Source organism: Sturnus vulgaris, chromosome 1 (genome assembly GCF_052056855.1).
Source record: "Sturnus vulgaris isolate bStuVul1 chromosome 1, bStuVul1.hap1, whole genome shotgun sequence".
Taxonomy (NCBI): Eukaryota; Metazoa; Chordata; class Aves; order Passeriformes; family Sturnidae; genus Sturnus; species Sturnus vulgaris.
Window position 1 is genome coordinate 74,996,270 of NC_142243.1, and position 12,954 is coordinate 75,009,223.

The 12,954-nt window shown below is 42.6% G+C and overlaps 1 protein-coding gene across 1 annotated transcript; it reads right to left on the minus strand.

The window, feature by feature from the left end:
• Positions 1 to 725: 725 nt before the first annotated feature.
• LOC106850831 (serpin B12-like) lies at positions 726 to 5,445 on the minus strand. The gene is made up of 7 exons (XM_014872442.2): positions 5,275 to 5,445; positions 3,791 to 3,904; positions 3,315 to 3,446; positions 2,311 to 2,428; positions 1,625 to 1,767; positions 1,254 to 1,424; positions 726 to 1,130 (listed from the first exon to the last, which is right to left on the minus strand). The coding sequence occupies exons 1-7, from the start codon at positions 5,443 to 5,445 to the stop codon at positions 726 to 728; spliced, it is 1,254 nt and encodes a 417-aa protein (XP_014727928.2).
• Between the last annotated feature and the right edge of the window lie 7,509 nt (positions 5,446 to 12,954).

Sequence of the window (12,954 nt, forward strand, 5' to 3'; positions counted from 1 at the left end):
AAATTCGCCACACAGCAACATGGGAAAAGGAAAACACATTTCTTGGAAGTTCATTGCTACAATGTTCCATATGGGTAGCTTCAGTGGGATGCTTTAGACCATTTTCTTCCTATTCTTTGAAACCTTGAGATAAATAATTTGATTTATCTCCATATAAAAGACAGCTTTCTATGCTATGTAAATAATTAACCGTCTTTAGGAATACATGGTTTTGTATGCTGTTCCTGCAGACACCATGCATACAAAATTCTCTTTGGAGTTATTGGAGAACTTAACACAGGCTTAGGAGAGGTTGCCCAGACAGGTGGTGGAGTGTCCATCTTTGGAGCTATCCAAAAGGCATCTGGACTTGGTCTTGGGCAACCAGCTGTAGAGGGCCCTGCTCGTGCAGGGGAGGTGGACCCGATGATCTCCAGAGGGCTCTTCTTACCTCAACCCTATTGTCACCATGAGCACATGTGAAGATCAAGGAAACAAAATGTTATTCATATCCAGTGAGCTTAAGGTACAATTTACTCATATTCTGGATTCAGATCAATATTTACCATTCAAGGAGCCTAGTGGCAGAGCATCTGATTCATAGGTTCTAAACAAAACTGGCTGCAGTAATGATTTTGAAGTACAAAGTAGGTGTCAAAGGATTAAGAAAGCACTGGGGAAAAAAATACAATTTTTGCTTTTCATCCAGGTGTTCCTCACAGTGTTAGAAAATGGCCCTGATTTTTTTAAGGTGAACAGAGTTTGCCAAAGAAAACGATAGCATTGGTAGGATTGTGTCTTATAAAGAATAAGAAAGGGTGATTAGCCATGAACACCTCAGTGAGAGGCAGGGACCTCCTGACAATGGAAGCTCCTGTGCCAGCTGCTGCCACCGTGCCTTCCTCATTGACTTCCACATACGCCTTGTGGACAACGCTGGACAGCACCAGAGATTTTGTGAACGTCATTGCAGAAAGGTCAACTTTTGATTCAGTGAAGATGTCAGTCATCCCCATCTCTTGTAGAACCTCGTTGAGGTTGAAGGTGCCTTCCAGCTTGAATCGGGGCAGGTAAACCTCCACTGTTGTCTCAAACATGTTCTCTGAGGAGGCCCACAGCATTAAATTTTCATAGGTGATTGTGCTTTCAATCTACAGGTTGGAGGGGAAAAGGAGATTAAAATAGGTGGGAAGCTTTGAAAAATTGAGATCTTTACCCAGTATTAATTCAGACAGCTGGCTCCCAGCCCTAGTCCAAGACATGTACTGCCTTACCTGCTCCAGCCCACCGACAGATCCATCAGCCTCATCACCTGGCAGCAGGATGATCATGCTCAGTGACTTCTGAGCATAAGGGAGTTCTAGGATCTGGGCAGCCACCTCCTCAATGTAGCCCAGTTTAAATTTGCCTTTCTGATACATCATCTGCACAGGTTTCTTTCTGTTCTATGGAAAAGAAAATTGCACAGTCAGTTAGGCAATACAGCTCTCACCAACACCTCTACCCAACAAGGGAGGCAAGTTAAGTTCCCAACACACCCACACCTTACTCACAGGGCAGCTCAGCCCTGGAAATTGTTATACTTGCTGCAATGGTCACAGTAGCTAAGGTGAATAATGTAAAGGTTTACAGAAGGCAGATGTACCTGATTCAGTTTAAAATCCCTCTGAACTGTTTTTTCTTCCTCAAACTTGCTTTCCCAGGATGCCTTGAAGTAGATTACATTCACAAGCACCAGCAAGGCACGTCCATCAATCACACCAGGTGCAAAGAGTTCCTTGATTTTACCTTAAGAGAATTTTGAAACACAGATGTATTTATTAGCTGTCATTAAGATTTTGGACTGAGACTCTATTATTAGTCTGTGAACTTAGTTTTGGAAAAACTTAGGAACACAGTTCTCAGTTTCTTTGAAGGACAAAAACAATACAGATATACAAAAGGTAGCTTCCTCTACCCTGTTACCAGCCAGGGAGGATGGGGGAACTGGGGGTCACCAAATTATCCCCTGGTGCTCTGAATCTGCATTTATGGCTGTTTGCTGGAGCAGTTTGTCTGGTCAGACCTATCGGTATTACTGCAATTATCAGGCCAGGCATAAGGGTGGGAATAAAAAAATACAGCAAACATATCTTTGACTCATAAATAAGTTAGTTGGTAACTTACTCTAATATTTCAAGAGCAGATGGGAAGACAAACTACCCTTAAACAGCATAAGAGTGAACACACAGAAATGTGAACAGGTCTTTGCTTTTCCTACCCTGGAATTTCATTTGTTGAATCCATGTAGGAAGGCAGTGATAGAATGGCTATGGTTTTGCTTTGTTTTACCTTGTGTTTCACTTTCAACCCAAGCATTAATTTTTCTTCTGGCAGCTTCAACAGCACCATGAAAGTCTACTGTTTGCAGCATTGCTCCATACAGTTCCTTGCTACACATTAGAAATTGCTGTAAAGCAAAATAAAGATCCTGAATTGGTCAAATCTATTAAGCACTTACTGCCTTTTGAAAGAAATCAAATGCTCAATAGTATTTTAGAAATGGTGAGGGATCTTGAGTCTATAAGGCAAAATTTCATTTTGGAAATGTCAGGTCTGAAGCTTAGCTGTCTTAATAATCTGAAGCTTATTAAGAGGATCTTTGAAGAAGAGATAATTATTCTAAAGCACAGGTCAAAATGTAAACAAGCAAAAAGAAAACCAGAAGAAAGAGTCTTGTCATGGAGAACTGCATAACTGAGGTTCAGATTTTAAAAAATCAAAGAAATAAAAGAAATGCAAGATGAGTTGTTTGATGGTTAAGTATTGAAATAATTGACAGAAAAGCAAAGATGTGACTAACAAGGTAGCCATATCAAGTAGTTTCAAGACCACTCAATCATTCTGTAGGAAAGGAGCAAGAAGTTCAGCAGAGCAGTCTTGTGCATGAACCTGTACAACCTTCCTGGAGATAAACCTCTCCAAGCTTACTGCTGCCCCAGCTGTTCTACTTGCAAGACCTGAAGCAGGTAGTTTTCAGACAGCTTGAATATGCCATTTTTGGCTGTAGGTTCTCCTCTGTCTGAGTGCACACATATGCCAAAAATTAGGAGATCCCTGCTTTATTTTTGCTCTGTAGCATTTGATATCTGCAGGGTGGTTTTTTTGTGGTTTGTTTTTTTGTTTTTATAAAAACATGCAAAATTGACAGTTCTGTCTCTTTCCCACCAGCCTTAAGAGCTACAGCTCCATGTAGCACATCATGTGCTCCAAAACACATACAAAAGGGACAACAGGGAGGCTCACAGTTACAGGAAAGCCTGAGTCATGGCCACAGCAGTTAGCAGGTGACTTACTTGCTGGAGTTCAAATCCTTGTTGTATAAAGAGATTGCTGGCCAAAGTTAAAACGTATTTTTCACCAAGGTTTTGTAGTTGTAAAAGCAGCTGCTGGAACACTTTATGGTTAAGGTCTCCCTCCTTGTTACACTGAGAATAACACAAACACAACAATTAAAATAATTCCTCTGTACAGCTTTGGTTGCTAATTTGCATCTTAATTAGATAACGCTATAAGGCTAACTCCTGCTGTACTGATTTTTAAATCCAGCTAGTCCAAGCTTTGTAGCCTGATCCTCCTTCAGATGAGATCACTGAAGGCTTTGGTACTGACTTACTGGCCTTTAATAAAATAAAACCTTGTATCAGTCATTTCCTAGAGGATTAGGCAGACTGAGAATGTGGTCTTGACTCCCTCCAGTGGCAAACCCTAGTGTTCCACCCGCACTAACCTACCACGCAGCCAAGGCAGGGCTCCCCACCCAAGGACGCACCTCTGAGAAGGAAGGCTGACTCTCCAGGCTTCCTTCTGGCTCCATTTCTGGGGCTGCACTCTCGTGATCATATCCAAGACTCATTCTTCCTGTGACTTTCCTGACATGGAGCACCTGCAGGTGAAGATGTCAAGTTATGTCAATTGTAACTGGGATAAAACCATTTTCCTTGTTTAAAAGCTTTGCTATGCTGTATTGGATAAGTGGTGTAGATTGATGAAAGATATTTTATCCGCTTCACTCATCAGCTGAAATGACAGACTTGAACTTGTTCATACATTCATGTTCAGACCCACTTTTCTATATTAACAAACCAAGAACTTGCACTTAATCCCTCAAAATGTTACTCTTCACTACCTCAAAATGTTTATATTTGATTTGTGTTTTCATTGCTACAATTATTTTAAATTTCAAAACAGAAAGTTGCCCCAAGCAAAGAGACAAAAGCTAATTTTCTTTAAAAACATCAAAACTGGCTTCTAGCAATCATCCTTAACATTAGCATCAGGTTAAGAAATAGATCAAAACCACAGTGCTCTTAACACAAACTAGTCCTTGTTTCTACTATGCAAACACATCACTGAAAAATTTTCAGCAGCTTTTCTATTATAATGATGGTGCATCATACATAGACTTACTCTTGTTTTCTAGAGGATACTGATACTGAGCAATTCTCATTGCTTTCCTAAAATAAGCAGGAGTCCCTGTCTAAACTATTGGTGTGGCAGGGTTATGGTCCCCAGGGGGCTGCAGGGGTGGTCTCTGTGCAAAGAGAACAGACTCTGAGAGAGTGTCTGGGTGGGCACCTGGCAGCCACAGCAAAGGCCAACTCACCACACCCTAGTGAGAATTTCTGCCTTCGGTTTATTGGTCTTTTACCACTCATGGTAGAGAGAAGAAAGAAAAAAAGAGAAGAAAGGTTGTAGAAAGCAGAACTTGCACTGCAGGAAGTAAAGGCACAGTGACTGAAGAGGTGGCCTTCTTCACCTCCTCCTTGCCCACCTGGGTCTCTTTGACATTTTGACTCTTGAAAATCATAAGGGACAAGTGAGCTAATGCTTTCAGCCACCCTTTCAGGTGTAACCCCTTCAGGTGTGTGCAGCTCTCCCCACTGCCCTCCCAGACTCCCGCTCTCAGGATTCTCGTAGTAACCACAAGAGGAAACGCCTGCCCGTAATTCTGAAATAAAGCCTGATATTCTGCCAGCAGACCTGGGGAAAGCCAGAGCGCCCCACTGTGCTGTATCACCTCCCCTCAGTCAGCCCTTGCTCTGTGCTCTTGCAGGGGCTGTGATGAGACTCACACCAGCAGATGGCAGGGATCACAGTACTCCAAGCACAACTGTGAAGGCAGCACTTGTGCCTGCCCTTGTGCAGGTTTCCTGGGAGACATTTGCACATGTGCCACGCTGGGATGCCAAATATTTCCATTAAGGGAACAGCAAGCCATGTGGAAGCACCTCACCATGGTTCATCCATACTCACTTTCTCTATCTGAGCAGCAGTGTTGTTTTTTGCACCGAGATGGATCAGGGCCAGGGCAACGGAGATGCTCATTGGAGAGAAGACAATATTTGTGTCCTCTGCACTTCTGTTGAGCTTTTTGTAGAGATCAAGGCAAAACTCAGTAACTGGTCTAGAAATGGAGTCCATCATGAAGTGGCTGCTGAGTGGGAGCACAAAAGAATTAAGAAATTTAGTGCAGCTGGCCTAGCTTAGACCACACTGTGAAGCATCTGTCTGCCCTGAGACAGTCCCATAGCTGACTCTTGAACATACTAGACGTTTTCTAAATCCTGGAAGTCTTAATCAGCTTTGCACAGATCAGTCTATGGTGCACAGTGAGAGCAAAGACACAGAGGGTCTGCAAAAGGGACCCATGCTCACAACATATGTACATTCCTCAGAAAGGGCCCTTTTTTCTGCTTTATCCCATACTGTGTCTTATTTCAACTTATAATATTGAAATTAGACAGGTATGGATTAACATTTTCCTTCTCCAAACTGGTTTGATGCATACACTTGTATCAAATCTTTCCTCCTTATACATTAGTGATAGAGACTTGGAGAAACTAAGCCTGCATATACCCATCTGTGGTAACAAGCAAGGAGGTTTCAAACAACAGGCTTCTAAAAATAAAATCACTATTCATTAAATGTCTTCATACATGAAAAAGGGTCATTAACAGCTATGGAGACAAACATTAACAGTTTGAAATACGCTTTTAACTTCTCATAAGTTTTCCAGAAGCCAGAGATTGAGGCAGGATACACAATTAAAAATTCCAAACAAAGTAATAGCCCAGGAGCCCTGACAAGAAGTCTGTAAGTTCCTGCTCAGTGATATGACAAGATATGTGTCACTCTCTACTTCTGTAGTAGAAACATTAGAGTCTGATACCTCTCCCATGGGTCATTTATGTTCAATTCACTCCGCTAAGAACAAGTTAGGACCAAGTTCACCTTGGTCCTTGCAAGGAGGCCATCTGAAAAACAGGCCATTAGGAACTCCTTTCCTGAATCTTAGGAGAATTAATTGTAAAGGTGTTGTGTAGATACCAGTGGGATCACACAAAATTTTCTGGAATTAGATTTTAAAAAAATAAATCAAAAACAAAAAAAAAAAAACCCTACATCACTTTCAGTATCAAACATTTTGGACAAGTAGCATTGGTCTGTATTCCAGAAAGATTATTTATTTAGGGGAAAATACACAGCCACAGTGTGGAGACAAATCCTTCATGTCTCCCGTGGCACAGGTTTGGCTTTCTCTACCTTTCAGCCTGCACTGGGACCAGCATGGGTCGGGTCCAGAGAAAGCTGCCAGGGTTCCTCTCTTTTGGAAAAAGGAGTGAGTGCACAGCCATGTGGTTCTCCCCGGTGCCCACAGATGGCCAGAGCACAGCAGGGACCCTTCCTCAGCCCTGTCTGCCCTGAAGCTGCAGCCTGCAAGGTGAGGTTACATGAGGAGCTCCAGTCTGTGTCACCAGAGGTGGGAAGAGGCTGGTGCAAAGCTGAACTTCAGGATTTTTATCAGCAGGGCACTTGAACAGCCTGTCCTGTGCTGTTGGTGTCCCTTTGAGACTTATTTTGAGCCCTCTGGGGAAGGGATTGCCTGGTGCTGGGGACCTGCAACCCATTCCAGCCAAAACTCTCCTGTCAGCCTCCCACTGAGGCCCCAGTTCCTCGACTACAGCCACAGCTCCCTCTCTTCACAGACAGCCTGACCTTCACAGAGTTATCTTTATGCAAAAAGCTACTCAGAATGCCTTACACTGTTCTCAGGATGCAGCATGCACGCTATCTCCAGCTCAGCCATGAGCCAGGCATGGCTCTGCATGGAAAGCAGGAGCTCAGGTGCCAGAAGTTACCAGGGCACTGGGAGTTGGTATGGCTCAGCCAAGGTGCAGCATTTGTCTGTGAAACCATCTGCACCTGCAGCAAGTGCCAGACAATGGGAATTAACTCAGCCCACAGGAAAACAGACTGAGCCTTAAACAAACTGCTGCAGAGCTTAGAAGAGATGAAAAAGTAAAGCTTCTGAATATATGAAGGTACAAATGCAGACATTTCTTGCCATTTGACCAACTTGAAAAGCACAGCAACAATCAATGCTTCATCCTGTTTCTGAGTGATGCTCTGTGGAAAGAACCTGTGATGCTGAAAGAAAAGTTCAAAGATGTTTCATACTGAGATTTTTGTTTTACCTTGAAGTCCAGAAGTACTTCACATAAAGACATATTGCGAATGGACAAAACAGACGAGAAATATCCAAAGGGTTCTTTGCACCGACAAATTAAAGATGAGTTTTATCTCATTTTAATTCTGAACACAGCTGTTCTAGCTCTGCTATTAGTCTTTTTATGTAATATGGTTTTAATTTTCCTTTTAATAATGCAGTGATCTTACCACAAGCCATTGCACTAAATAAGTTCTCTTTTCTTCCACCTTCATATCCTACTATCAGCAACCTTCTGAAAACAAAACTCAGTGCATCTTCAGTGCTGAAGTTTGTAGTGCTATACTTCCACATCTCTTGAAAGATCTGAAATGGAGCTGTGAAATCGGACACAGTGAATGTAGGGCATGAGGCACGTCGTAGGTGTGTCCCAACCTCTGAACGAGTCACGGAGAATAAAAAGGAGCTAATAATCTTACTCAGTAGGAAGATGGCAGCTCCACCCCACCCTGCAGGGAAAGGGCTGAGTGCCAAGAATGGAGGGAGAGCCCAGGATCTGGGAACAGGTTTTAAAGTGAGTGTCTGGCACACTGATGTGGCCACTCCTTTAGCAAAAGCAGCAGACTGTCACCAGGGAGACATCCAGGTGCAAACACCACAGCCAACTCCATGGTTTTGTGAGTGGGAACAACTTAGAGACCTGCCCTAGAAATCCAGAGGAAGGGAGGGCAGGTAGAGGAACTTTCTTACTGCACACTGAAAGGATTAAAGGAACTTTCTTAATCTAAAACAGGGTGGGAACAAATGTATGAATGATTCTACACTACAAAGCTTTCTGTATAATCTGTGTAATAATTCAGTCAGACTTATGGAGCTACTGCAAGTAGCTCCAAACACTCCACAGTGTTTGGAGAACATCTACATGGTGGGCAGTAAATGCTAATGTCACTTTTAAATCATCTTGGAGTGGTAAGGAGGGATGATATAGGATCAAAAGAAGTGTTCCAGGAAGTTCCTAGCTGCTGTTCCACACTAGCCAAAGTACCTGCACTGAGCACTATTAGTAGTGCAGAGCCCCTGATGACAGGAGATCCTTTGCATGATGGTTCAGCAGCTTTTAACATAGTCTGGCAAATGAAATTACAGGCACTGCAGTATGTGAGCAAGAAGCTACCCAGGAATATAGCTTCCTTCAGAAGAAACCACTGCATACCACAGACCTTGTAAAAATTACAAACTTCCTCCATGGCTGTGTGAAATGATGAACACTCCTTTTCTATAACTATTCATGATCTGTTCTCTCTTTATAGTTTGTTTTTTGCTAAGGTTAGATGAAATCAAAACAAAAACTATCAAAGAATAAAGAAACCTGTGCTGAAAGCTGTCATAATTAATGGTTGTATTAGATTATATTATTCAGTCAACAGGAGGAGGCAGTAAATAGGGTGGGGAAGGTAAGAGACCTGTAGCCTTGCTGTTAAGGTAATTCTCTATTTCATACAACTTAAGTAAGAAGGAACCTGTTTTGCCTGATGCCACATGATAATTCCCATTGCATGTTTTACTTATTCATGTCTGCATCCCATTAAGGTGCCTTAATACTCATTCATTTCTCATACACAGAGGAAAATAGAATTGGCAGAAATTACATGGTCTCTCCTAGAAAAAGTCAACATGATAGATAGTGCTGTCTCCTCATATTAAAATTGGTAGAATGACTTCCTTATTTTTCATTACCATTCATACAAAAACATGTTTCCAAGTGTTTCTGTGCCAATTTGGAGTGAAAGGGACAAACAACACATAAGAAAAATTGAATTTCCTACAACACAACAATTCTGATCATCCTTGAGTGGCACAACACATGCTTTAAATTAAAAAACAATGCATTTCAGTAAAAAGCAGCTTTTCAAGCGAAATGGTGCCAAGTTCATTTTCCAAACAACCTCTCAGGATGCTACTTTTTATGCCAGAAAGCTTTTCCCTGACTGCTTTTTTTTAGTTTTCATCAGCCCCTCTGGTATCTTCTATACTTCTTTCTAGGCCAGTTATTTCTGCATAAACAGAATGGATGTGCATTGGCCTCTTACAGGCTGTACAGTGGCAAGTTATTTGATGTGCCTGTGTGCACATCAGATTTGCATGGCACAGGCTCCTCTGCAAGCTTCTAAGCAGCATTGCCAAACCCAGGAGCTCATATTTTAATAGCAAAGACTAGCACCTCCACTAACAAAATCTGAATACCACTCCACCCTTTCTCTTTTACAGTGTCCTTGTTTAAGAACATAAACAACTTCCCTGGTAGTGGGGATCAGTGTAAAGGGGAAATGCCTTAGAACCCAGTCAAAGACTGCATGCCCTCTCTCATCCTGTGAACATTTCAAGGCTTTTTCTTGTGCCATGGAAATGTGAGTAAAGAAGGAAAATTAACCTGTATTTCTCATGCTGCAGGTCATGTTGCCCAGGTCACCAGCACCATCACTCTATATGAAGCCTGTTTCTAGCAGAGTGAGTAGAGGTGCTCTGAAAGAGCCTGTCCTTCAGCCCTTCTGGAGATACAGGCAGAAAAGGATCTACTTTCTTGTGCAAGCCAGTGAGCTCATCAGTCTTGTGGCAATTAGATTTTAGTGGATGGACAGAGAGGTTTTGGGGAAATTTCACATTCAGAAGCCTGTGAAATTTAGGCAAGAGTCTTTAGATGTGTCCCTAAAATCCTCATTCATGTCCCACTGAAACTAGCTCCCTTTGTGTGAGCTCTTGAGCCACCTGAATTTTAGCAGTGTGTTTTGCTCTCTGCAGCCTGTAAAGGTATCTCTCTCTTTCTCATCATATGTAAAAATAATGTTTACTTTATCAGCCTGTAGAGTACTTTGGATCAGAAAAAAAAACAATCACAGTTATTTTGGGGAAAAAAAAAAAAAGAAAACAACAAAACAAAATAGAATTTTTACCTTCTTGCCTGAAGAGGTTAAATGAAGAAGACAACAGCTGAGTTCTGGAGCACGTTCCTGTGAATACTGTATTAAAAATAATCTCCCACTCTTTTGTGGGAAAGTTCAGCCTCTAACCAATAATTGCTGATAGCAGCATCTTGCTGTTTAATGCAAATGTCATCACCATGAAGTTTCCCCACAGAAGAATGGGAAACCTATATCTAGCAATATGCTATTAGCATTTCTCTCAAGCTGCCCAACAAGTCTGTCAGGCAATATCTGCTGGCAACATCTCCTGATTGCAATGCCAAGTCACTCTCTGCTGGAAAACTGATCATTAACCCTAAGAAGACCCATGACTGCACTGCTGAGCATAGTCCCTTTCAAGTTTTGATGGGGTCTGGCCTGGACAAAGGTGTGTGCAGGATTCATGCCAAGATTGTTTGGAGCTGAGCTTGCTTGCAGAGATAGAGCAAATGAATGAGAAATGCATTATGTTGCCTACAGCCATCTCTCCCTCTCAGGTAAGGAGTTGGCTTTATGTGCATGAAAGGAGCTTAATCAGAGAAGGGAAGAAATATTTCCTTGAACTGCAACAGGAATCCCCAGCCAGGGGGTATTCTTTTAAATTGCTGGAGTTAAGAATGAAAGAAGGCCAGGAGTGGTTGATCACTGAAGTTAAGTCTCCAGCATATAGTGAGAAGAAAGTACAGGGATGGGAAGCACAGAGCTGCACTAGCACAGTGTTTGATCTCTAATCAGTACCACTGAACTCAGCAGCAGCACTGGGTTATGGCAGCAGGGCTCAGAGATCAGAGCTAAACTAGGGTTGTATGTGGCTTTGCAACAGTGAAAGTTTTATGTCTTTTCTTTCTCACCTCTTCTTTCTTCCTACAAAGCATAAAAATGGCTTTGGATTCATAGGATACTTATGGGATCAAAGATGGTAAGCAGGAAAGAGGAAGAAGGCCCCCCAGCACCATCTTTCCCTTCCCTCTCTTTCCTTCTAGTGCTGAAGCTGGATCAGCCTCTTCTTTAGGCACAGAACATCCAGCTTTGCTGTTCCCCATTCCTCTGCCAAGGTCTCAGCCCAGCTGGCCAAGCTCCAATGCTTCAGTACCCACCCGAAAACAGGAATCCATACGCAATGCAAGATACAAGGATAAAACGACCATTCTCGTTACCTCTGTTCTTTCCCTTGCTTTTTTGCTTCCATTTGCCACTCACTTTCTTGTTTCTGTTTTTTCCTTCTTGCATGTTCCTGTAGTGCTCCTTAGTCTTCTTCCTCAGTTCTATTTTTCTTTCTCTATTTTTAAAATTTATTTATTTGTAAACGTTGCCTTACCACGTATCTTCTGATGCTTTTCTAGTCCAAGCTTCTTTTCAGTGGCAACCTAAGTATTTTTGAGTACCTTGCAAGACTTTCCTTCTTCCAATTTCTGTTCTTTCTTCCTTCTTCCTATATTGACATAATCCTCCAACGTTATATTTTGCTTGCTCTGTCATATATTCCCTCAGAGCTTCCCTGGCATCTGCTTAACTCCTTTGCCTCAGGAAATGTCAATGTAGGTGCAAATTCTTTTCTACGCCCTTAGGACAGTATATTCACAAAAACTTACTGCTTTTTCCAATTTGCCTAAGTTGCATTTTTCAAGTTTCAGAGCTTCCCCACAAACCAACCACTTTTGCTACCACAAGATACTAAGATGTATCCCTTCTCAACCAAATGCTGGGAGTAAGGAGCGGGCAGTGACGGTGCAGGTGAGGAAGTGATGAGGTGAGCAGGCACACAGCCCTGCAGCTTGAAGCTGCCTGCCAAAGCCAGCCACAGCTTGCTGGTTTCCATCACTGGATAGCAATGCCCTGTTGAAAGGCGAGGTGGAGCACCCTGTCAATCTGAGCAAGTCCTCAGCTATGCTCACTCTCTCCATCGTAGCCAACACCTTCCAGCACGTAAGAGTTCCTACACACAAACTCCCACACACGTTTTCCCATGTCCTCCCATGCAATCTCTTGCCCAAGGCCCAGAGGCCAGCAATGGGTAGAATGAAACTAGTAGACTCTAACATAGTTTGTCACAGTAGAAGCATCCTGGATACTTCTACCTCACATGCTGTGAGGTGGAAAAGCTTCACACTGGGACTGGCAGAGAGAAGAGGCAGAAGTGAAAAATGCACCTGAGGTTTTCATGGGCAAGCCACCCTCTTCATAAATGACCAATAAGTCAATAAGTGGGTTTGTTTTATGTGCGCCAAGACAGCTTTGTATCTCTAACATCTGCTTGCCTTGCACGGGCTGGGATACCTTGGAATTAGTCAGAGGTGGAGAAAGACGGGCTCCACCCTGAAGCAGTGTTTCTCTCTGCTTTCATGGGATAACCATTCCTGGCCGAGCTATCGTGAGAAGAATGCTGTCATAAATTTGTAGGGATATGCCAAATGCTCTGATCAGCATTTAAACGGACTACAGCCTCCATTAAATAAAGACTCCTGAACTGGAATGCTTTCAGAACCTGAAAAAGTTGACGAAGCAATGTCTGATCTTTTCTCCTTC

Bases quoted from the DNA above. Each gene is read 5' to 3' on its own strand.
- LOC106850831 (XM_014872442.2), bottom strand. From the start codon at position 5,445: ATGATGGACTCCATTTCTAGACCAGTTACTGAGTTTTGCCTTGATCTC. The intron at 1,425-1,624 runs GTACATCTGCCT...TCTTTTCCATAG, and splicing joins GGGATTTTAAACTGAATCAG to AACAGAAAGAAACCTGTGCA. The intron at 1,131-1,253 runs GTAAGGCAGTAC...TCCAACCTGTAG, and splicing joins CTGTCGGTGGGCTGGAGCAG to ATTGAAAGCACAATCACCTA.